The sequence below is a fragment of the Siphateles boraxobius genome, unplaced genomic scaffold (genome assembly GCF_051911475.1).
Source record: "Siphateles boraxobius isolate OS27281-9 unplaced genomic scaffold, OSU_SipBor_1 41, whole genome shotgun sequence".
NCBI lineage: Eukaryota > Metazoa > Chordata > Actinopteri > Cypriniformes > Leuciscidae > Siphateles > Siphateles boraxobius.
Genome location: NW_027509042.1, coordinates 17,345,077 through 17,367,822, shown reverse-complemented (window position 1 = coordinate 17,367,822; position 22,746 = coordinate 17,345,077). Strand labels below are relative to the sequence as shown.

Sequence of the window (22,746 nt, the reverse complement as noted above, 5' to 3'; positions counted from 1 at the left end):
TTTGATACAAATGAGATATGAATTCATGGATAATCTTAAAGAAATACCATGCAAAGTCTGTATAACTGGTTTATAGTTAATTTCACACTAGAAAAGTGTTCAGAAGTTCAGACTGTCCTCCTCTGACAATAAATCGACCACAGCCTGGAATTCCCTCCCTCTGGCATCTCCGTGAAATTTCATCTCTTCCCATCTTCAAAACTAAATTATAAACACATCTGTTTACTTGGTCATATTGAAGTGTTTATGTGTTCTGACTTGTCTTATGATTACAATAAATCTATCCCTCATTTTGTCTCAAAAGTTTCTATCTTGTGTTTTCTTTTGTCTCTTGTGTTTCTGTTTGCAATGTAGTGTGTCCCTTTTTTGGTATTTGTTCTTCTTGTTTGCAGTTATTTGTAGTTGTTGCCTGTCAAGCATTTTGAAGCATGCTTGGAGTTTATTTAAATGATTATTTTTGATGTAGTTAACACAAAAGTCACAAAAGTACAATTAATCTTTTTGAGAGATGAGATAATCAGTCAAATATGTGGAGTGAGACACTGCACTACAAATAAGGAAAACCACAAAAGATGTTCTGATATGTACCCAATGCTTGTTTCCCACAGCATTTCTGCTGCGTCTCACAGTTGCGGCTCTATATTCAGAAAATAAAGTATTTTTTAAGGGTTGGTAGATTGATTATTTTCTTAAATAACATTCGAAACCTAATTCTATAATGCTTCTGCTACGCTGCAAGTGTGAATGACGTCCAGGAAGGGTGTGACAAGCCAGTAACTGAAACTGTTTATACATACTGTGTGAAACCGACCTACATTTGGGTAATTTATCTCCTTATGCTCTACATTCAGCCATTCATTGACCATTCATTCCACTATGATATAAAGCAACAACTGCTCTTGATTCAACATTAATTGCTGGACAAAAGAAATAAATCAGATGACAAAACCAGACAAACACTTAAAGGTACAATATGTAAGATTTTTGTAATAAAATATCCAAAAATCTCTTGCTCGGTGTGATATATTTCCTGCAGTTGTGTACTTACAATATCCCAAAAGTTCCCAAAGATTTTGAATTTCAGAGAAATTCCAATTTTTAAATAATGGCTCGACCATGTTCACTTGTCGCCTGTCAATGACGTAATATCCGCGTTATCCCTGGTTTCCGCTCGTACTGCCATAGTAACCATGGCGACAGACGTGAACAACTACGTTACGTCTAGCGGCACGCTTACGCTGTTGTTGTTTCGTTTAAACATTATGGACCATGGCAAGCAGACTTTGGGACAAAAGGAGAATTAAAACGAGGATCAATATCAGCGTGGCGTTTTCGAGATGCCAAGAGCTCCACGTCCGTGACTAACTTCGACAGAGACGTCACTCTTGCATGTACTTTATTAGACAGGTGAACAAATGTACACATAGAATAACATTATAACTTTTAACACACTCAAATGCAGTTTAGTGTGATAGTGTAGACCAAGTGAAATAGCACTGCGTTATCTCACAAGTTTAATTCGTCTAATAAACTGTCCTGTGTGAGTATTAATTCAGCACTTGCGGGTAACAGTTAGTTCGGTAGAATGAAATGTCCTTACTCCTTTATATCCGCGGGACTCGCGTGTGGCGCTGATATCTGTCTCTCATTAGCAATCGCGACCTGCTTCATATACCACAGTCATGTTAAAAACAACAATGTATTCACTCATCCATAAACATTATTAGATCTATCAACATGACGACAAGTTCCATAATTCCGCTTATGTGTCATCAACCTACGACTTTGTTATTGTAAGAGGTTAGCGACCCCTAACGGGCAAAAAAAAAAAAATGCATATTGTAGCTTTAAACTGAAACAGACTGGAAGGAAGCTGTTTTTTTCATAGTGAAGATGATCCACAGAGTGGCATTTCTCATTGTACACTTTTTACAATATCCTTTCAATGGAAATTCTTTGTAAGAAACTTTCAGTGTTAGTCTGACTGACATCTTCATTGAGCATAGCTATCGTGTCTAAAGCAGAATATAGTCTGGGTCATTTGAGCTCCCTGGAGAGGTTAATACTGAAAAAAGGCTACCAGGAAATGATACCTCTGACCTCAGCTGTAACCAGTATCTCTGATTCCCATGACATTACAACTACAGAGTTCATGTAAAAGGTGATAGTGGCTTTACATTGGGAGGAAATAAACAATTATAAAAGTTAAGTAGAACAAGTGTCAAGTGACCAAATTGACATCTTACAATAACTTTACTTGGTTGAACAGGCCCACAGAAGTGCCTTGAAATGTACAGCATTATTCAATGTGTTAACGTAAATTCCACTGATACAGGAAGACAGGGTGGGACATATCAAACAGCTCCTCCCCTTTTTTGAAACAGTCAATAGCATTTCATTTATACATCACAGCTCATCCGCATATGAGCGCATATGATCCGCTCTGTACTATCGTGTCTCTGGACAGGTGCGGACGGTGTGCGTGCTGCGGCAGTTCACGCGACTTCATTCGCCCCAATGGAAAGCAAATGTACACTGTCTGAATCATTCCCTATCCCCTATATAGTGCACTATTTATAATACAGCTTCTATTTATAATATATAATGTAGGGGGCAGGACGCTTTAGATTCTAGAGAGCATTCGATTGGGCAGAAAATCTGATGAGAAGCTAAAGTGCAGAGTGATGTCATTAAATTCATTGATCTATATTTGCGGAAGTGAGACCAAGTTCTGAATGCTTAAATCTTCTAAATGCGAATTTTGTCATTGTTTTGGAGCACACTAGCTTATAGATAACGATAAGGCTAATATATTCATACTAAAAGCCAAAAAACACCATTGATAAGTGCAGTTTTCTGTGTTGTGATGATGTATTTTCTATTAAACTATAGTTTGGCATCAAAAAAAAAAAAGTATAACTTAAAAAGCTTTTACATCCCAGATGATAGGCTCCATGTGGAGGGACTTTCCCATTCTAGAATCTGTAGTTCATGATGAGTCATTAATATTTTGGACTTTTTCCCCCCAGAATTTTAAACTAGAACTAAATATCTGCTAAATGTTAATAATGATGTCAATGTTTAGGAGTAAACACGCATGATTGTCTCAAAAAACGTCATCACTACCGTGTTATTTTAGTATTATTTATATATATTACAGTATTTATTAATATTTTGAATTGACCCTTCGCTAAGCCCCGCCCTCCTTAGTTACTGTTGCTACGCCTGTCAAGCTTTCGCGTCTAGCTCGTCTATTAGGCTACAGTGTGTATGCACCGGTGTCAGACATTCTCAACGAGATAATTAGTAATTTTTGGCGAACATGTGAAATATCTGAGAGAGCAAGACAAAAGGGACTGCAGTATGCATTCGAGGGATATATCCACGACATAATGCAACCGATTAGAGAATAATTTAATAAAAATTGAAGCTAAAGCCTATATTCGCAGCAGCCGCCGCCTCATACGCTGACCATTCAAATGGGAAACAATCAAATTGAGGAACAGCTATGTTCGTGCACAGCAGGGTAAGTGAAATGTAAAACTAATATAATAATTATAAATCAATCAGTTTATCCATAAATCTTGTGGAATAACACTAACATGGGGAGAGCCGCGATCGGATTGGGTTAAAGTTACTCAGTCAGGGGTAGTTGGCCGTCGATTAACAAAATGCTGAAATATATTTTAAAGTATGTCAGTGAGCCTCCGTCTTGTCTTTAATCGTCTTATTTTACGTTAAAACGTGCATTATGAACAAAGAACCGTAATTATCTCCAACTTCCAAATAGGTGTTTTTGTTAATCCTGTCGACATTTAGATGCGAATGGGGTCTCCCACACTGCTTGATCCACGCCCGTCATTTCTCCCCTTGGATTTTAGATTTTCGGGAAGGAAAAAAAATCCACTCCCCCGTCCAAACTTTGAGGATACCGGGTATCAGATTTGCACAATCCATACGCACAACGCTTTGGCATGTGTCCCTCGCTCGAAAGCTTGCCAGACCTCCCGCGCCTAGTTACGGTTGCTAAGACACGATTGGCCACTGGCCAGTGGCGGTTTTCGAGCGTGGCTTAGCGAAGGGTCAATTAGGTTTCATTTTTATATTTTCAGTTATCATATCTTCAATTTTAGTTTTGATAAATTTTGTTATGTGCTTTTGTCATTTTTATACTTCTATGTAACTCATTTATTTTTATTTCAGTTTTAGCTTTATTAAATTTAATACTTCAACTTAAACGACAATTATAAATGTTGACTTGCCACCTAGCTGAAAATATTTATGTTATTTTATTAAATCTTAATAAAAACAATTTTCAACAGTTTCCGTTCGTTTAAGCTAACAATAACAACACTGCTCAATGACCAAAAAGTGAATGGTTATCATCAACAATTTTGAGCTCAATAATACTTGACATCAGAGCTGACCACAGAGAAACAAATAACCCCTTGTTGTCTTAACGCTAAGATCTAACATTTGTACGTGATTGCCTCACTTGTTTTTATTTGTAATAATTGTGTAGAGACAGAATATCATATGGTTGTGAGGGCAGCTATTGAAAATGTTTTTCAGCAATTAAGAAGAATAAAGATTGTTTGATGTTTATTTTTTCACCATGAAACAAAAAGAGCAGGATGTTGTTTTCAAGTATCTAATTACCTTGTGACTGGTGTTGACTCACTGTCTAGCACATTCACAACACAACAATAGTTTATGTAGAGCTGATCCAACAGATAGTCTCTATTATCCACTTCACTTAAAGTGTAAGTGCCACCACTCTAACAATGGAGACACAAGGAGACATTATAATGGGTTTCAAACCATAAAGATCTCTGTGTTTCAGTTCCTCTGTGTTGTAGTGGAACTGATTGGCAAAATATACTTCACTGTGACACATGAGCATTTCAATTATTACATTATCAGGCATTAAATATATTTTGTAATGCAGGATTTGATCATGTGTTTGTGGGGAAGAAGGCGACTTTTAAGGCAAGTTACACTGGAATCTACTGTGGCATCAGAGGCTCAGAAACAGAAGAGGGAAGTTCATATGAGCTTGTCCGTGAGAACATTCAAGGCTGTGGACCCTGCTTTTAAATGGCATTCAACAAGGCTTTTTTTCCATGACATATTTCGGAACAAATAGATGCCCCACTCAGGGGATCATTTAAGATGACGCAGTAGTTTTGAAAAAATCAGTTGGTATGCAAGTGAATGTTTGTTTGTGCCAATTTTAATAGTGTCAGGGTTGTGTTTAGTTAGTTTCCATTGTGTTTTGGTTTCTTTTTCCCTGTTCTCGTTTTGCCTGTGTTCCTAGTCATTGCTACTGTAGTTTCCATAGTCAGGGGAAAGCGCAGCACAACCTAACACTTTTTGACTTTCTCAGTTTGTGTAAATCAACTTGGGGTTCAGAGAATTTATTATTTCCAACACATTAATTTCACACGTCTAGTACAATTATGTGGTTTTGTTTCATTAATGCAGTGTACACTTTTTTCTTGATATACCCCGAAAGAATGGAAGTGAAAATAACATGCGAGGGGCACATTGTAACACGGCCATATGTCAGCTTAGCTGATCTAATAAAAAAAACATATATACAAGACCAACTAAAATATTTTGTCAATAAAATGCAATTATTCATTTTTTCTTATAAAATAATGGCATTTTTTAAATTCATTATAAATATTTTTTTTTAGTTTCACAACAAATGCAACACTATACAGCTATAAAGCATATGCTATACAGCATAGTTCAAAACATAATATCTTTAATCACTTTTTTCTCATGATTTCTCAATAGAATTCATAAAAGTATAGAATAGAATAGCATAGTTCAAATTGCAACGCAGTTTTAAAATGTGCCCCACCTGCGCAATAGGAAAAAAAATCTAAAACCTGCGCAACTGGGATTTAAACCCGATTGGTGTCTTCTGCTGCGATCAGCATTTAAATAACTATCTCAACTGTTAAGTTACAGATATAAGATTAAAATAATATCAGGTTTGTCTAATTTTAAATAAAAAACAAAAAAACAAAAAACAGATGCAATGTAGTGTGTCCCTTTTTTGGTATTTGTTCTTCTTCTTTGCAGTTATTTGCAGTTGTTTCCTGTCATGCATTTTGAAGCATGCTTGGAGTTTATTTAAAGGATTATTTTTGATGTAGTTATTAACACAAAAGTCAAAAAAGTACAATTAATCTTTTTGTAGATAATCAGTCAAATATGTGGAGTGAGACACTGCACTACAAATAAGGAAAACCACAAAAGATGTTCTGATATGTGTACACAATACTTGTTTCCTACAGCATTTCTGCCGGGTCTCACAGTTGCGGGTCTATATTCAGAAAATAAAGTATTTTTTAAGGGTTGGTAAATTGATTTTTTTTTTAAAAAATCACATTTAAAATCTAATTCTATAATGCTTCTGCTACGCTGCAAGTGTGAATGACGTCCAGGAAGGGTGTGAAAAAAAACAGACTTTTGCTAAGGTTAAATAAATGTTCAGTGATATCTTCCAAAGATTTTTAAATTTTGGCGCATTTTTCTCTTTATAGTGCTGATGATATGGCAAATCACTAGTAATACACTAGTAAATACACAAAATCCACTCAACGTGGAGATTATCTTTGTTGGCACTTGGAGTCATGGGACACCTTTACACACCCTTCCCGGACGTCAGAGCATGCTGTGCATAAACACAGATGTTCAAACACTCATTCATTCATGCATGTGTTTGACATTTAAAGTGTATATAAACACGCATTACAGAATGACACAAGGACACATTCATAACTGAAGAATCAGTGTACTCACACTAAAATAAAATGAAATAAAACTGTTTCTAAACTTCTCATGTAAGGGTACTTAAACCCAATCTTTCTTTCCAATTAGGGCAAAATGTCATCTGGGAAGCTTATTTAGGTTTGGAATTGAGCTTAAGCGGTTTGGTGATGTTTACACAGACAATGTAAAGCAAGAACAGGTCTCAGGTGTGAAATTACAGTGGAGCCGAATGTATTGATTGATATCACGAGCACAAAGAGTGTGTATAACGCTTGATCCAATGCATGCGCACAATAGACTGATGGAAAATGTACAACGGCTGTGAACAATTTGACTTTTGTATAAACACAGAGCTCAGTTTACTTACAAACACACTCACAAACTGCTTGAGCAACAACAAATCATCACAATGAACTAAAAAAGAAGCCTGGAAAAAAGGGGGGGGGGGAGAAAGAGAAAAAATATAGAAAGTGATACTGCAGGTGAAGATGTTTCAAAAGAAAATATACACAACCGGAGATGACACCTGATCGCCGTGTGACAAGGGTCCAGAAGAAAGGGACATAGACAGGCGGATAGATGGGCAAGTGCTGGCTCATATTTAAAGTATACTTAGCACGTAAATACATAGCTGTAGTGATCACATAAATAAGCCAACGAACAAAGAGAGAGAGAGAGAGAGAGAGAGAGAGAGAGAGAGAGAGAGAGAGAGAGAGAGAGAGAGAGAGAGAGAGAGAGAGAGAGTAAAATACAGTGTGTGAAAGCATGTGAACCAGACAGACTCTGAGACATAACAGAGACAGAAAAAAGAGGGCGTTAGTTCTAACCTTAAGGTGGAGGTGTGCAGCCTCTTCACCACCTCCTCACTGAAGTCAAAATGAACCCTGCCTCTGTGGCAGGGTGACCTGCGGAGCATGGCCCTGAGACACACCGCTGTGCTGTTGAGTGTGCTCTAGTCGCGTCTCCCCTAACACTTGTGCCCTCCCACAGAGCTCAACTTCACCGCACAGCCACTTCCTTTTGAAGTCCAGCTGCGATACCACTCAGCTTAGCTCTAGGCAAGAGAAAGCGGCCGCAAATGAAACCCGGGGCGGAGCTCGAAACAAGGACTTGGAATGTCTGAACAAATGAGAAGTTTCATTCCTAAATGTCTGCTGTAGACACAAACAAAATATTTCATGAAGAACATTCTACACTACAGAAGGGTCGTTAACATGAATTGATCTCTTTCTGCACACTGTTCACACCATGGTCGGAGTATATTTGAAGAAGGGTTTATGGTTTGGATCTCTTAGGAACTTTTTGAAATGAAACATTTGCCAGCTCAGTGATGAACTGCAAAATGTATGAACTGTAAAGAGACTGTTCAAAGCAACTTACATCAAAGCAAACACACACACACACACACACACACAAAAAGCAAGAGCACAATGAGCAATGACTACACAGAATTGGTGTGTTATGCCATGATTAAATTGCTAGTGATCATTGCAAGGTTCTAATGTATATAAACTGCTGAAATCAGACAATCATAAGTGCATTTGTTATATCAACCAGCAGTTATATTAAAGATATCTTTAGTTTATCAGAACTCATTTCCTCTAGTTTTTCATTTTAATGATCTTTGCCAACTTCTTTTTTAACCCCTAATACATGTAATAATACTAAATGTAATGTTTATATATTTTCTTCAACTGTACAGTGTAATGTTTTAATGCCTAAATTCACTCAAACATTTTTTAAATAGTTTTATTTTTATTTATTTAGACTATAATTGTATATATATATATGTGTGTGTGTGTGTGTGTGTGTGTGTGTGTGTGTGTGTGTGTGTGTGTGTGTGTGTGTGTGTGTGTGTATATGTGTATGTGGACAAGTAGTGGCCCATATTTAAAGTGGTGCTTAGCACGTAAGTAGGCCTACATAGCTGCAGTGATCACATAAATAAGCCAGCAGACAAACAAACAAAGAGAGAGAGAGAGAGAGAGAGAGAGAGAGAGAGAGAGAGAGAGAGAGAGAGAGAGAGAGCGAGAGAGAGAGAGAGAGAGAGAGAGAGAGAGAGAGAGAGAGCAAAAGCATGCGATATATATAAATAATTAAAGTCTAATAATAAAAGTGGCCAAAGATGATTGAGAGAGAGAGAGAGAGAGAGAGAGAGAGAGAGAGAGAGAGAGCAAAAGCATGCGATATATATAAATAATTAAAGTCTAATAATAAACGTGGGCAAAGATGATTGAGAGAGAGAGATAGAGAGAGAGAGAGAGAGAGTGAGAGAGAGAGTGAGTGAGTGTGCGAAAGCATGCGATATATATAAATAATTAAAGTCTAATAATAAAACAATTTTTTAAATTTATATTGTATATATATATTTATATAATATTAATATAGTACCGGTCAAAAGTTTGGAAATATGACTATTTTTGACTTTATTCATAACTAGAGCGCAGTCTCGGGTGTACCCCACGGCCTGCGAGGGGCGATGATCTCTCACAGAGGAGCGGCGATCGTGAAGATCGAGAGAGGCCAGGCCTGGATTTTATTTGATGTTTTATTTCTGTTTTATGTGGCAGCAGTCGTCCGTGAGGGACTGCTGCCTTTACTTTACTTTTGTGCTGTATTTGTTTATTTATGTATTAAAATTTGTTGAATGTTCGCCAGTTCCCGCCTCCTCCTTGCCATAACACCGAACATTGCTACAAATATACAAATAATGATCAGCTAATCACATTTGCCAGAATTTTAATATCAATGCATCCTTATTTAATATATAGTACGTTCTGTCCATATGTGTTTGTTTGCATAATAGTTTGACAGACATCTGAAGCCCTCAATGAGTTTTAGACACAAACAGATAAAGTTGATAGTTTGTGGTTTAAGAGTTTTCGGTGTAATGAGTTCCTTAAGCTGTGGTCACATTTACTATGAGCACACAAACTTCCGACCAAGTAACACTGCAAATCATGCAGTTTTTCAGTGTGCATATGTTACGTGAATTCTGCCAAAAGGTCACTTAGTGATGCTTAGATCCTCTATTGGTCAAATGTCTAAGTCTATTTGCATTCATTCACAGGTCAGAGGTTATTATATTTGAACTTTGGTATGCAGTGGAAGACCAAACTGCATGAGCTCGCATTTCTGGTCTTGCATTTCATTCACATGCATATGAATGCAAGTGAATAGAGCACCAAGTATAGGGTGACGGGCCATGGCTTTATTTTTAATGATTTTTGTTTTGTTTACGAGCATGTGGAACATAGTCAAAAATAGTACCATCGATGAGAAGAAAATGTGTTCTCTGTTATAGGATTACAAAACATCCCAAACTTTAGTCATCATAAAAAATCCCTTAAAGATCTCAGATCTGTCATCATCGTGAACCGCTAAGATGCTTACTTGCCCATGATCGGAAATAAAGCTGTGAAGAGACATGAAGTTAAACAGAGTAAACTTCGACACAAGACAAAACAATTCATAAGTGTGAAGGCTGAGTTGACAACAGAGCAGATAATGGCAGTGCAGGGGAAGATCTGCCATACAGCTGATGATAAAAGTAAAAGAAAGAATGAGTCGAACCGGCGGGTGTGAATGCAGACGATGGCTCAGTGTGAAATAATGCTACAAAACTGCCAGTTAAAACGAAACAGTAAACAATATTCGTCAAAATCTGTCCAATATAAAGATATAAGAACCTAATAGATTCAAAATGAAATGTTTTTAAACAATTTAATTCACTAGACTAGCCTCAGGAGCTATGATGATTATACCTGTGATTGAAAAAGAATGAAAAAGGTTTAATTTAAATCATGCAAAGGGACATGGCTGTTAAGAGTTAATGGGTTGGTAGTGTGCAGAATTACCAACAACATTGGTAAAGAGTGCCAAAAACATTTAAGACGATAGTACACCTTACTGGCCACTAGATTGCAGCATTTTACAAATAAAGAAAACCGAGCCTCCAGCAAGATTTGGCTAGAATCTAATAAAAACCTTGCCTGTTGATATTTTCTTATGATTATATTAGCAAGTTAGTATAACTAAGTTGAGGAGAGGGAGATGATGAGCGACTAATTAATTTAAATGAATTAATCTATTAAAATGTAACAAAAAAATAAAAGGATGATTCAAAATGCAAGTAATATTTTACGACCTCTGACTGTCCCTGTATTTTTATTTGTTTATTTCATAATTTTGACTTCTATTTAACTAGCATTTGTTAAAAATATTTTGTAATTCACATGCTTTGAAATGTTTTGATGTAACTTATTAAAAAAAAAATGCTAGAAACATTTTAAGTAAATCGTGAGCTTAGAATTATATGGTTCTAATTCCACTTTTGGTCGAAATTGAGTTTTTGACATAATCTTAATCATTAGGTGTTTATTAATGCCTGTGTGGTGTTATTTTTGTAAAAAAAAAAATTGTTAGTAGTTATTAATAAAATAAAAAGGTTCCATCTCACAAAACAGCAGGGATTTAAACAATTTGATGCTCAATATCTCAGAACTACCCTAAACGGAGATAGAACTGTATAATTCTAAGCTCACGAAATGTAAAATGACAAATATATGAAATGGGCATTGTTATAGAGTATTATAACAATTTAGAAAGAATCAAGGAACTTTTTCAAAACCGGGCACAAAATAAAATACCAAAACTGTCTCCTTTATTTCATTCTTTCAAATATTTTCAAATATTAAGAACATATCAAGACTGTATCATTAACATACTTCATTTTACTTCTTCAAAAATATAAGAAAATCACATTTTACATATTTCTCACACATTAACGATACGCAAGTGCACTTGTTTTATGGTACTGAGAATTAATTGAATTAACAATCTAAAAAATAACATCCTATATTTCAATCCATTAGATATGCAGCAGAAAAGAAGTGTTGATCCTAGGACACTCATCTCTGGCAGTGTGAACAGCAGTAGGTGACTGACTAACCGTCTAATGCTACAAACAGGTTGAGGAAAATCCAAACAGTCCAGAGTCTCAAAGCAGACATCACCAACTTGGTTACTTTGAGCCGTTACTTACATCTAACCTTCATACCTGACACTCTGATACCCGAGTAGTACTGACACGTAGGAGACTAAAAGAGGAGCGCAGCACAGCAGCTCTCAGTTCTAATGTCATGGGTATTTTCCTGGGGTTGATTGGAGATTGACTTTGAGGTGCATAAGTAACCTGATTACAAATTATCCTTGATTATAATTTTCACCTCAAGTATTCTACAAGAACTATTGAAGAGAAAATTCAGAAAACATGAATTATGGTGTCAAAAATATTAGAAATCATTTTTGTGTGTGTGTGTTTTTTTTACTCTCTCGATACAGTATCATATACAGTAACTCAGTACTGTCACAAATTGATAAATTAATTTATTGGTCTTAAAAACCAACGGCGCATCATGTCAAAGTAGGTACAGTATATGCATTCTGATTAACTGAACTTGTGAGTCTGAATCTGATGACTGCATGAGGTGTCAAATAATTCATTACTGATGCATAAGACTGAATAAATGTATGACCTAAATGAATATTCAAATCTCTCCACTTACAAAGCAGTGAGAAAGCAAAACTGATTGGGAATCATTCTGACCCATATAAAACAGTATTTGGGGGACATGGTTGCTTTTTGGATTATTGTGCCCAACATATTTTCTCAGACTTAGCCTATAGACCTTCTGCGCCAGAAAAACAAGTGCACAGCCATCTTTAGAATGTTGTGTTTATAGTTCAGTTTTAGCAGTAGCTCTGTATATTTCTATGGCATCTCTGTCGAAGAGTGATTAGTTGGTGAAGTGGATTTACTTATTGTAGAGTTAATGAAAGTTATCCTGAGCATTGTAATTTTTGAAACGGATGTCATCATAAAATGTCAGTAGACCAGGAAGATTTTAAAACGAGCGGTTCATTCATAAATCAGTAAGATCTTACCTTTATGCTGTGGAAATACAAACTGGAATACAGAACAAAACAAGCGCAGTGCTTAAAAGGGGTGGGGCTAAATAAGGTCCAGTTAAGAAGAATGAATTACATGCTGATTTAAAAAATGAATTCACTAAATTTTGATATTAAATGTATAAACAGCTCAGGAATACTTCTGACATCTTAAATGTGAATACCATGAATTTTTGGAGAAAAAAAAAAAGACTGAATATGAAAGGCATTAGCTAGGCTATTCCATCAAAATGACAGGATTAGACTCTCACTAATTTCCCTTTACAAAACATAAATGAACTGTAAATTATGACCAAAATCTGTGTGAGCACTTATCAGTGAAATACATAAGATGATAGAAATCAAAATATTTCTCTTTAGTGTCTTAAATCGTTCTCTCTAACTATAACTCTAGTACTAATAAGAGCTCACAGAGGAGCATTACAGAAATATTTTACAATCCACTCTGCAAACACCGGCACATCATTGTCTCATACTGTCTTAATGTGTTCGAAATCACTGAATCATTGCATAACATCACACACCTGTCACTCTAGGATATACTTCACTGATTCATGTGACAAACTCACTCTCTTGCTTCTAATCAAAGAGCACAGACCTCTGTTTACCTGCTCTGTCTAATTCAATCTAACACATCCAATGGGAACTGCATGCATCTATTTGATTCCTTCACAGATGTGATGTTCTCTGACAGGTGTGAGACAGAGGACAGCCAAGGAGAAAGAGAGAAAAAAGGAACAGTTAAAGGGATAGTTCACCCATAAATGAAACTTCACTCACTCCCATGGGGTTCCAAACCCTGTGAGACTTTCTTTTTTTCTGTGGAACACAAAAGATGATATTATGAAGCATGTTGATAACAGTTTTGGTTCCCATTGACTTCCAATGCGTGAAAAAAAAAAAAAAAAATACAATGGAAGTCAATGGGAACCGAAACCAACATTCTTCAAAATATTATTTTGTGTGTGTGTGCCCCACAGAAGAAGGAAATGCACAAGGGAAGTGTGAATAATTGATGACAGTATATTCAATTTTATATCCATAAATGAAAACACCTTGTTTATTTGAAGATATTTGATTCATGAGGCGCTCAGTGAAATGACTTACATTTTACTTCAGAAGATTTAGAATATAGAGCACAGCAAAATGATGGTCAATGACTAAATGATGATTTTTCATCTTTAGGTGAACTATTGCTTTAAAGTGAGCGAAGGAAAAACACATTTGAAGCAAAATAAAGTCAGAAAGGCTACAAGAAAGGGGAAGAGGTGATAAAAAAGAAAAGAACTGGTGGAAAGAAGGCAAGGGGAAGATGAAAGGACAGCGTAAGGGGTGATCTCACCAGATGGGCACAAGAAAGATGGAGAGGTGAATGGTAGAAGTCAAAAGGGCCTGATTCCCACTGTGAAGCCAGCTATCTGACAGCCCAGCGGACCCAATCTACACGCTTTCACTGCTCACTCTATACAAGCTTATCTGACTGGAGAAAAAAAACACAGGATAGCACTTATGCAGCTACTACGATAACAGCCTGCTGATCATAACACATAACCACTTCTCATCACGTGTCTACAATTTAATGCGTACTGTATTCCATAATTGAGCAAACAGACTGTATTAAAACACTGGGATCAGTTCCATCTGTAATGCAGTTCAAATCTCACTTAGGTTAGATGTGGAAGTGGAGATAGGGATGTGGAGCGGTGAATTACATTGCAGATCGATTTGAAAGTGGCTGAACTGGGAATGAGAATGTTTTCAACGTCAGTGCACTGGCAATGAGTTCAAATGCTCAGTATGAGTTAAATATGTAAGGGATAATAAACCCTGACCGTATTCAGGGCTTGTGCCACCCTGTATATACCATGAAAATTAAATAATAAAATGTCACTCAATATATATTTTTTTATATTTTAAATAACATAGGAATTTTATTTAAATTATGTTTATTGAAAATATATTTTATTTGGATATAAAATAAAAATAAAAGCAAATAACCTTGACATACTTAAATCAAGGCCCTAAGCTTCCCCCTTGTTAAAAAAAAGTTGCTGCCTTAGTACAATAAACTTGTTGAGTCGAAGGGGCAAAGGATGATGGGTAATATAGTCCATGACAGAGTTATAATAGTCTGGGGAGGAGTGCCGTCTTGTGACTATCAAGGGTACTCCAGCTGGTGATTGCGATGACTAGAATGTTTTCATGCTTGATTGTTCAAAAAACATTATTTTCCACATATTTTTGCAGCTGCTCTCTCTCCAGTCTGGGGCCCTATCCACAGTCAACACTAATACGTTTTCGTTTGAAAACGCATCCTTTTCTCTCCGTTTTGGCCTTCCTGAGCCACACTGAGACTGTGTTTTTATTAATGAAAACGTCCTGGTTGCGTATGCAACCCACCGTTCCCTGAAGGAGGGAACGGAGGACGTAGTCGACGGAATTTGAATTTGAATTGGGATCTCGCTAGAGAGCCTATCCTCTTCGAGTACTATTGAACGAGCCAATGTAATTGGCGTGCGTGATTCGCATCACACACTCCGCCCACGCGGCGCGGGTATAAATACGGAAGTGGATGCACGCACTAGTTGCTTTTCGCTGAGGAGCCGAGAGTAACCCGGGGTCAGCGGTGGTCCAGCGGTAGTGGCAAGGGGACTACGTCCTCCGTTCCCTCCTTCAGGGAACGGTGGGTTGCATACGCAACCAGGACGTTCCCTTTCAGTCGATAACGTCAGACGTAGTCGACGGTCGACTGAATTGGGATCACCATTGAACACGCCACTAAAGCTGCCACCTTCCAGTGCCTAAACAAAAGCCTCCTGATGCCCCCGCAATTTTAAGGCGGGGAAGGACAGGGCTTAGGCCAGGGAAGTCACTGCTGTTCCTACAGGACCACTGGGAAAGCGTTTCCCGCACATTGGAAGGAAGGGACGCTGCGGAAGCCACATCCAACCCAGAGGGAGATAACGTGGAAAATACACATATGAACTGGGCGGAGCCCGCAGTCTAACATATGGAATGTCACTGGGGTGGCTCCAGCCCAAGACGGGGGGAGACACACTCCGGACAGCGACGGCAGAGAGACTCTGCCGAGGGAAGACACGGGCTCACCGCAGGGAGCCGTATCGTGGAAGAATACACATATGGGGTCGCCGAAGGGACCGCAACACATGGACCCAGCCTAACACAGGTTCCACACTGCTTACGAGTGGTAGGCCTAACACCAGACGTTCCGCACGTCCGGGTCGGAGGGGTGTGGAGGAACTCAACAGGGTTCAAATTTTAAGGGAACTCAACTGGAGTAGAAAGGCGCACGTATCCAGTCCATAGGAGGGGAATGGCGCAGCAAGCCGACACTTGAACCGGGCTCACGGAAAATGGCTTCATGAGAAGGGAGCCCACGGGAAGTAAGCGGTTCAACTAGGTGTCGTCCAGCCCCCAACTCTAGAATCTGTTTAGCAAAGCATATCGTCAACGCCCAGGCGGAGCACTTTACACTCATCATAGAGGAGCTCAACACCTAAGTAGACCTGTTGCATCTCGGATTTTTACCGAAATGAAGGCAAGCACTAAGTGCAACTTTGCATGAAAACAGCCTTCCCTCTCTGCTGAGTTCCAACAGATATCTGTAGAGCTGGTCTGAGGTCTATGGCTTGCATTCTGTACACGTCCAAGCGAACGGACAGAGAAGCCAGGGCTGGATCTGCCTCCTTCAGGGCAGCGCTTGCAGGCTCACCATCTGCTCCTATTACGGGAGAGGTAGGAACCTTTGGCACAATCCGAGCCGGGGTCTCAGCTTGTGAGAGTTAGCCGGCCCAGACTCCAGGCACAATACGTTGACCGAAAGCGAGCAAGTCCCTACCCTCTAGTAGAGACCACGCGAGCAAGAGAACTGATATAACAGAATTTTTAACTCACTGCCTGCAGTGGCTCTGCAGTGCAGTCGCACCAGGTACAAGGCCCAAGAGGATAAAGAGGGACGCAAGGATTTACAAGACCTTGCTCCTCAGTAACCTGACGATCAGAACGTGCTTCTGAACACTTCTGCAACACGATGAGCGTCATTTAGACACCGAGGCAACATCATTTTGAGGGTGAAGGAAAACAGCCTACTCCAACCCCTTTTGCAGGCAACAGAGAACTGAAGTGATCGAAAGCTTTCAGGATCTCCTCTGGAGAGAAGACGCACTCAACGACTAGGTTCCACTTCTAAAGGCGTAAGCACGCTACCCATTTCTAGGGGGTGCTCGCAGAAGTGATGGTATATATCACATGTCCCTGTGATAGCCACCTGAACCTCCGCGTTCAGATGTAAGACCGCCCGGAATCTCCGGGGGAAGAACGCGGGTGTCATCGTGCCCCGTCCCTGAAAGAGTTCTCAGGGGAAGTCAGGAAGGCTGTCGATGGGAACCAGGTCTAGTTGGGCCAATAAGGGGCAACTATGAAGACCTGTTCCTCTCCTGACTTGGCAAGTAGGTGCAAGCGACGTCGGCGCAAAAAGACAGGAGCATTGCTCAACACAACATGTGAAAATCACTGGGCTTCAGGAGCATTTTCTGCTCAGCACTTGAGTGTGATAAGTTCACTGAGCTTCAGGAGCATTCCTGCTTAACACCTGAGTGTGATAAACTCACTGAGCTTCAGGAGCATTTCTGCTCAACACTTGAGTGCGAAGAACTTCACTGAGCACCAGGAGCATTTCTGCTTAGCACTGCGTGTGATGAATTCACTGAGCTACAGGAGCATTTCTGCTCAACACCTGAGTGTGATGAACTCACTGAGCTTCAGGAGCATTTCTGCTCAACACCTGAGTGCGAAGAACTTCACTGAGCACCAGGAGCATTTCTGCTCAGCACTGCGTGTGATGAATTCACTGAGCTACAGGAGCATTTCTGCTCAACACCTGAGTGTGATGAACTCACTGAGCTACAGGAGCATTGCTGCTCAACACTTGAGTGCGACGAACTTCACTGAGTTTCAGGAGCATTTCTGCTCAACATGAAGTGTGATGATTTCACTGACTTGAGCAGGCGCAAGGCGACCATGGGTCGCAGTCGCTTTTAAAAGGCTCACTGGGGTTAAACGCATTTCTGCGGGCCCCTGGGGCAGCTGAGAGCCAGTGTTTGGCCAAGGGTAGTCCGCTCGGTTTATACAAACACTGGCAGGAAGACGAAACCGTAGGGGCAACTGAGCGGCCCCGGAATGGTCATGACCCAGCTGGACCCAGGAGATGGAGTCTCCACTTGCCCTGGCTATAACTGTCGTGAGGCGCGATGGCGGCACGATTGAGTAAAGCGGGAAGAGTGGAACAAAGCGTCCTCAGAAGCTTCTGACTCCAAGGAGGAGGCGACGGGTGAGTTGTGACATGCAATGTCTAACAACCTGAGGCACGAATGCCCGTGTAGTCGAGGGTTGCCCAGGCCCCCGTTAAAACACGCCCCTTTGTACATGGCCCCTCTGTTGAAGAGGGTTTGGCAGCAGACCCTGATGAACTATAGTCACACAGGGTGAGCTGCTCTGCCACGGTCACCGCGGGACTCGATCATGAAGCTAGCGCTGAAGCGGTCACATATGGAGGAAGCCAAAGGCTGCAACTACCATATACCCCAGGAGCCTCTGAAAGTTCTTTCAGTGAGACCCTTTCTCACTTCAACACCAGCTGAACACATTCTCATTGGAGAGACGTGTTAGACTGAGTCCATCTCCAAAACTGAAAAAGAAATACTCAGCCCGTGGGCGAGATTACTCTCTTCCAGTTGACCTGAAGACCCAACGGGCTCTGGAGCACTCGAAGGGAAGGACACTGTACTGATACTCCACCCTTACACACAACCCACAGGATGGCCTGCGGTGCGGAAGGTAGAGATCTGTTTTTAAGCACATGTCTTTCAGGTCGGAGCTGCAGACCATTTCTGGGCCAAGATGGTCACAACCCACCACCTAGTAGCACGAAGAACGAGTTTATAACTGGCCTTCGTACCGGCTGGAGGAGCGGCTATATCAAATCCTTCGCCAGCAGGATAAGATAAGCACGCACAAGTCAGGAGCACTGCTCAACACTCGGTGTGATGAATATCACTGAATTTTCAGGAGCACGTCTGCTCAACACCTAATGTGATGACTATCACTGACTTGAGCGGGGTAGCCGAGCCTGAGGTGGGGCAGCAGAGTAGAGAGATTGGTGTTAGTGTGCTGTGCAACACTTACCTGTCTCCACAAGCGGCAGGGGGCGCGTGAGAAGGCGGATGACCAGGTCCTCGAACGCACGAAGCTGCCTGCTGGCGACCAAGGGGGAGCTGAGGGGTGTAAGGCTATACAGGGTCACACCCGCCAGACTGGCCCTCTTGGGACCCAGGAACAGATGAAATTGCTCTCTCTTTGAAGTGTGGGTACCGCTTGCTCCGATTTTTTTTTTTTTTTTTTGGAGCCAGCGGCGGAACAGACACACACACAAACAAAGGCTCCACCCGGCCCTCGCCCGGGGGGAGGGAGTGATCGTGCCACTCCAAGAGCATCTCATCCATTCCTGGGCACCCCGCTCCGGAATGCTTTCGCTGTCGCTTGCCACCTGGCTTGGCAGCGCCTGGAGCGGGCTGGGCGTCTCTACTGCAGCCGGCTCCATGCTGAGGCCTGGGTGGAGGCTGCTGCGGAGGGCCAGCAGGAGCGGCGGCCGGGGAACGCCCACGGCGACGAGCATGTGGAGGAGCTGCCACCGGCGGCGGGTGGAGGCAGCAGCTGGCCACCGGGGCAGGATGTGCCGGATGACCTCCGTCTGCGCTTGAGCGGCAGAGAACTGTTGGATGCAGTTCTCCACCGCGTCGCCGACCAGCCCAAGCTGGGAAATTGGGGAGACCAGGAACCGAACCTTGTCCGCATCCGCCATACCAACCAGGCTGAGCCAACGAAGGCGCTACTGGACCACCTAGGTGGACATCGCCAGACCGATCACGCACGCTACGATACTCATGCCCCGGAGGGTGAGGTCGGATGCAGTGTGGTGCTCACCTATGAGCGCACGGTCTGGATACCCTCGTGCATGCCATGGGTGCCCTAGCCTGCAGCAACGCCATGGCCTGCAAGAGGAAGCGGCTTGCCCACAGGCTTTGTAAGCTCCGCCCGTCGGAACGGACGAAAACTCACAGGCCTTAGGGGGGAGATACCAAACTCCAGATTCCAACCGAGACTGAACGGGACACGGTGGAGGTTCCACTCGAGCCCGGCAGACTCGGCGGCCCGTTTCAGCATAGCTGATAATTCTGGATCCGGCTCGGGCAACATTGAACTCCCAGAGGGAGACAACGCAGCCGAGTCGTCATCTCCAGAAGTCAGCTCACCCTCCGATGCTGCAATCGACGTCCTGTCCTCCAGGGGAGCCCCGAGTGAAACCGCTGGCCGACCCATTACAGATGGACCAGCGGACAACACCTGAGGCTCCAATGATAGCAGTGGAAGGGAGGGGTGAGGAGCCCACAGGGAATGGTTACCGGGCGGGACATCCAACACTACCCTCCGGTCACCCATCCCACACAGCACCCGTGCAGGGTGGGGCGTGGTAATGGGGACTCGCTCTCCGCGAACGAAGGCGAGTCTCGCCCTCAACACTGCGACAGTCATGTTCCCACAGTGAAAACATGAGCTGTACACAAAAGCTGTCTCAGCGTGCTGAAAGCCCAAACACGTGATACAACAATTGTGACCACCAGAGAGAGACAGGGAACGACCGCACCCAGAAACGCACGGGCGGAATGACATCTTGAAAAAGACGCAAACGCACCCGTGTTGCTCTTTCAGAAAATAGGACCGTCACCAGTGCCGGAGCACACAGGGGAATGACCGCGGCAACACTGAACAGAGAACTGAAACAGTGAAGCACTCACTTTTCCGCCCTCTAACCAGCCATCAACACACACAAACATTTAGAAATTTGTTGCTGTTAAAACAGCAGTTGAGAGCTCAAAGCTCGCGATCACCGCTGCACTCGCGCTGTAGAACACCAGCACTGGGAGAGTCTTCCTGAAGAACACCGACACACTCGCTCGTTGTAGACAACAGCACTCTCAGAGACATCAAACGAACGGCTCCGAAGCGAAAGGCAACTAGTGCGTGCATCCACTTCCGTATTTATACCCGCGCCGCGTGGGCGGAGTGTGTGATGCGAATCACGCACGCCAATTACATTGGCTCGTTCAATAGTACTCGAAGAGGATAGGCTCTCTAGCGAGATCCCAATTCAAATTCCAATTCAGTCGACCGTCGACTACGTCTGACGTTATCGACTGAAAGGGAACGGAGGATTTTGGAAACCCTCTCCAAAGTGGATAAATTTGAAAACACCATTTGCACGTTGTAGTGTGGACTGTCAAAACAGAGGTATTTTATAACGATGAAGTAAGTTTAGACACGTGACGCATATTGAGCCGATAGTTTATACCGGTATTGCCTGTTTAATGTGCTATTCACTTTCACACAGTTGCTAAACTATGTTCCTTTGCACATTCTTCATATCACAGTCTTGCAAAGATGACAAAAAATTTACTCACATTTGTTGTCCTGCGTCAAAACATAGACCAAAGATATGGTGACTGAGTGCGACCTGGACGCATCAGTGAATGGTGAGATAACTTTATTATTTATTTTTCACTCTATATCATCGTTGTTTTTCTATTCGTTTTCGATGAAGCACTCCTTCTGAAATGTACTGTGATTGGTTAGCTGGCCCCATGTTTTGTGATTGGTAGCACTTAGCGTGTTCGGGAAATATCCCGTCCCTCCATAACCGCGAGATCTCACCATGTCGTCAATTTTAAACAAATTCGATCGTGATACTCTAAAGGATGGTGCCGAACGGATTTCAAACACGGATTCCAAAGGACTTTTCAGAGTGGTATGTTGGTTTTGAAATTTTCTTACAGATACGATACGAATGTTATCCACCATTTAACGTTAATCATATTTGTCAGAAAACTATGGTAATACAAACAGTAATCAATCACAAAATCATGGATATTTTTCCTAAGGGGCGGTGAACAGTCTTCCAAAAGCAAGAGCTTTCAAAGGCTAACGTTACTACAGTAACTTAAACACTAAATTTACAGTAATGTTAGTTAGCAAGCTAGTGGAGGCAAAGCTTTGCCCTTCGTTACATCATATCATAGCTACTAGAAACACAACTACAAATAATAAGACATACTTACAAGTTGTGATCCATAAACCACAGATTGTCCTGACAAATTGGGAACGGCTAAGGTTAAGTTACATCTTGCTGGAGAAGCTTTTGTGCGTAGCCTGCATTGTTCTCTGTCTGTCTGACTGCGTTTCTCCGTTAAACAAACTTGAAGTTATAATGTTAAGGAACAATGTTTAGAATAAATGTTAACCACTCTAAGGTTTTTAGCTTTAAGACGATCCTTTTCAGCGTTGGAAAAAAACAGTGGCAATACTCTAGTCTTCTCTAGCGCAGTTTAACCAGGCCTCGCCTGTCTACGAGTAGGAAGCTCGGGATTATCTTTAAGGCCCAATCTTTACCAGTTGGGGGCATGTCAGTGAGAAATATGGCGGAATACCACAATACTAAAAGGTATTTAGCAGTGAAATTGTCGGGCTTTTCTATTTACAGCGCAGTAGGCCTAAGCTAATTGCCAGCACAGAATATGATGGCATTATAATATAACAATGTAATATGTTACAATGAAGTTAGCAGTGGCTTTATAAATTAATTAAAAACATAAAGCAAAGCACACCTGATGGTCATTTCTTTGTTCTTCATTTTCTAGTAGAGTTTAAGAACCTTGCTGTATTTTTGTGAAATTAATTAACTTACGAAAGTGACTCGCACCTGTCATGTATGGTGCGTTCAAGTGCTATGGTAAATACCAAAAGCCGACGTGGAAAATGCACATGAACACCCCCTCATGTGGTATTTTCCACTGGGCAGCTTGCAGAATATTTTGATGCACGAGTTGCCGAGATGAGATAACCTTTAACCTTTTCAAA

General features: G+C 41.3%; 1 protein-coding gene across 5 annotated transcripts in view; it reads right to left on the bottom strand.

Moving 5' to 3' along the window:
* pde4ba (phosphodiesterase 4B, cAMP-specific a) overlaps positions 1-22,746 on the bottom strand; it is a 230,077-nt gene that overhangs the window by 42,503 nt on the left and 164,828 nt on the right. The window contains exon 1 of one of the 5 annotated variants that reach the window (XM_077198710.1): positions 7,614-7,814. The exons of the other annotated variants lie outside the window; for them this stretch is intronic. Coding sequence (XP_077054825.1) covers positions 7,614-7,702 — 89 coding nt within the window. The 5' untranslated portion in view covers positions 7,703-7,814. Of the gene's footprint in view, positions 1-7,613; positions 7,815-22,746 lie in introns of those variants that run through there. 5 annotated transcript variants of the gene reach the window in all.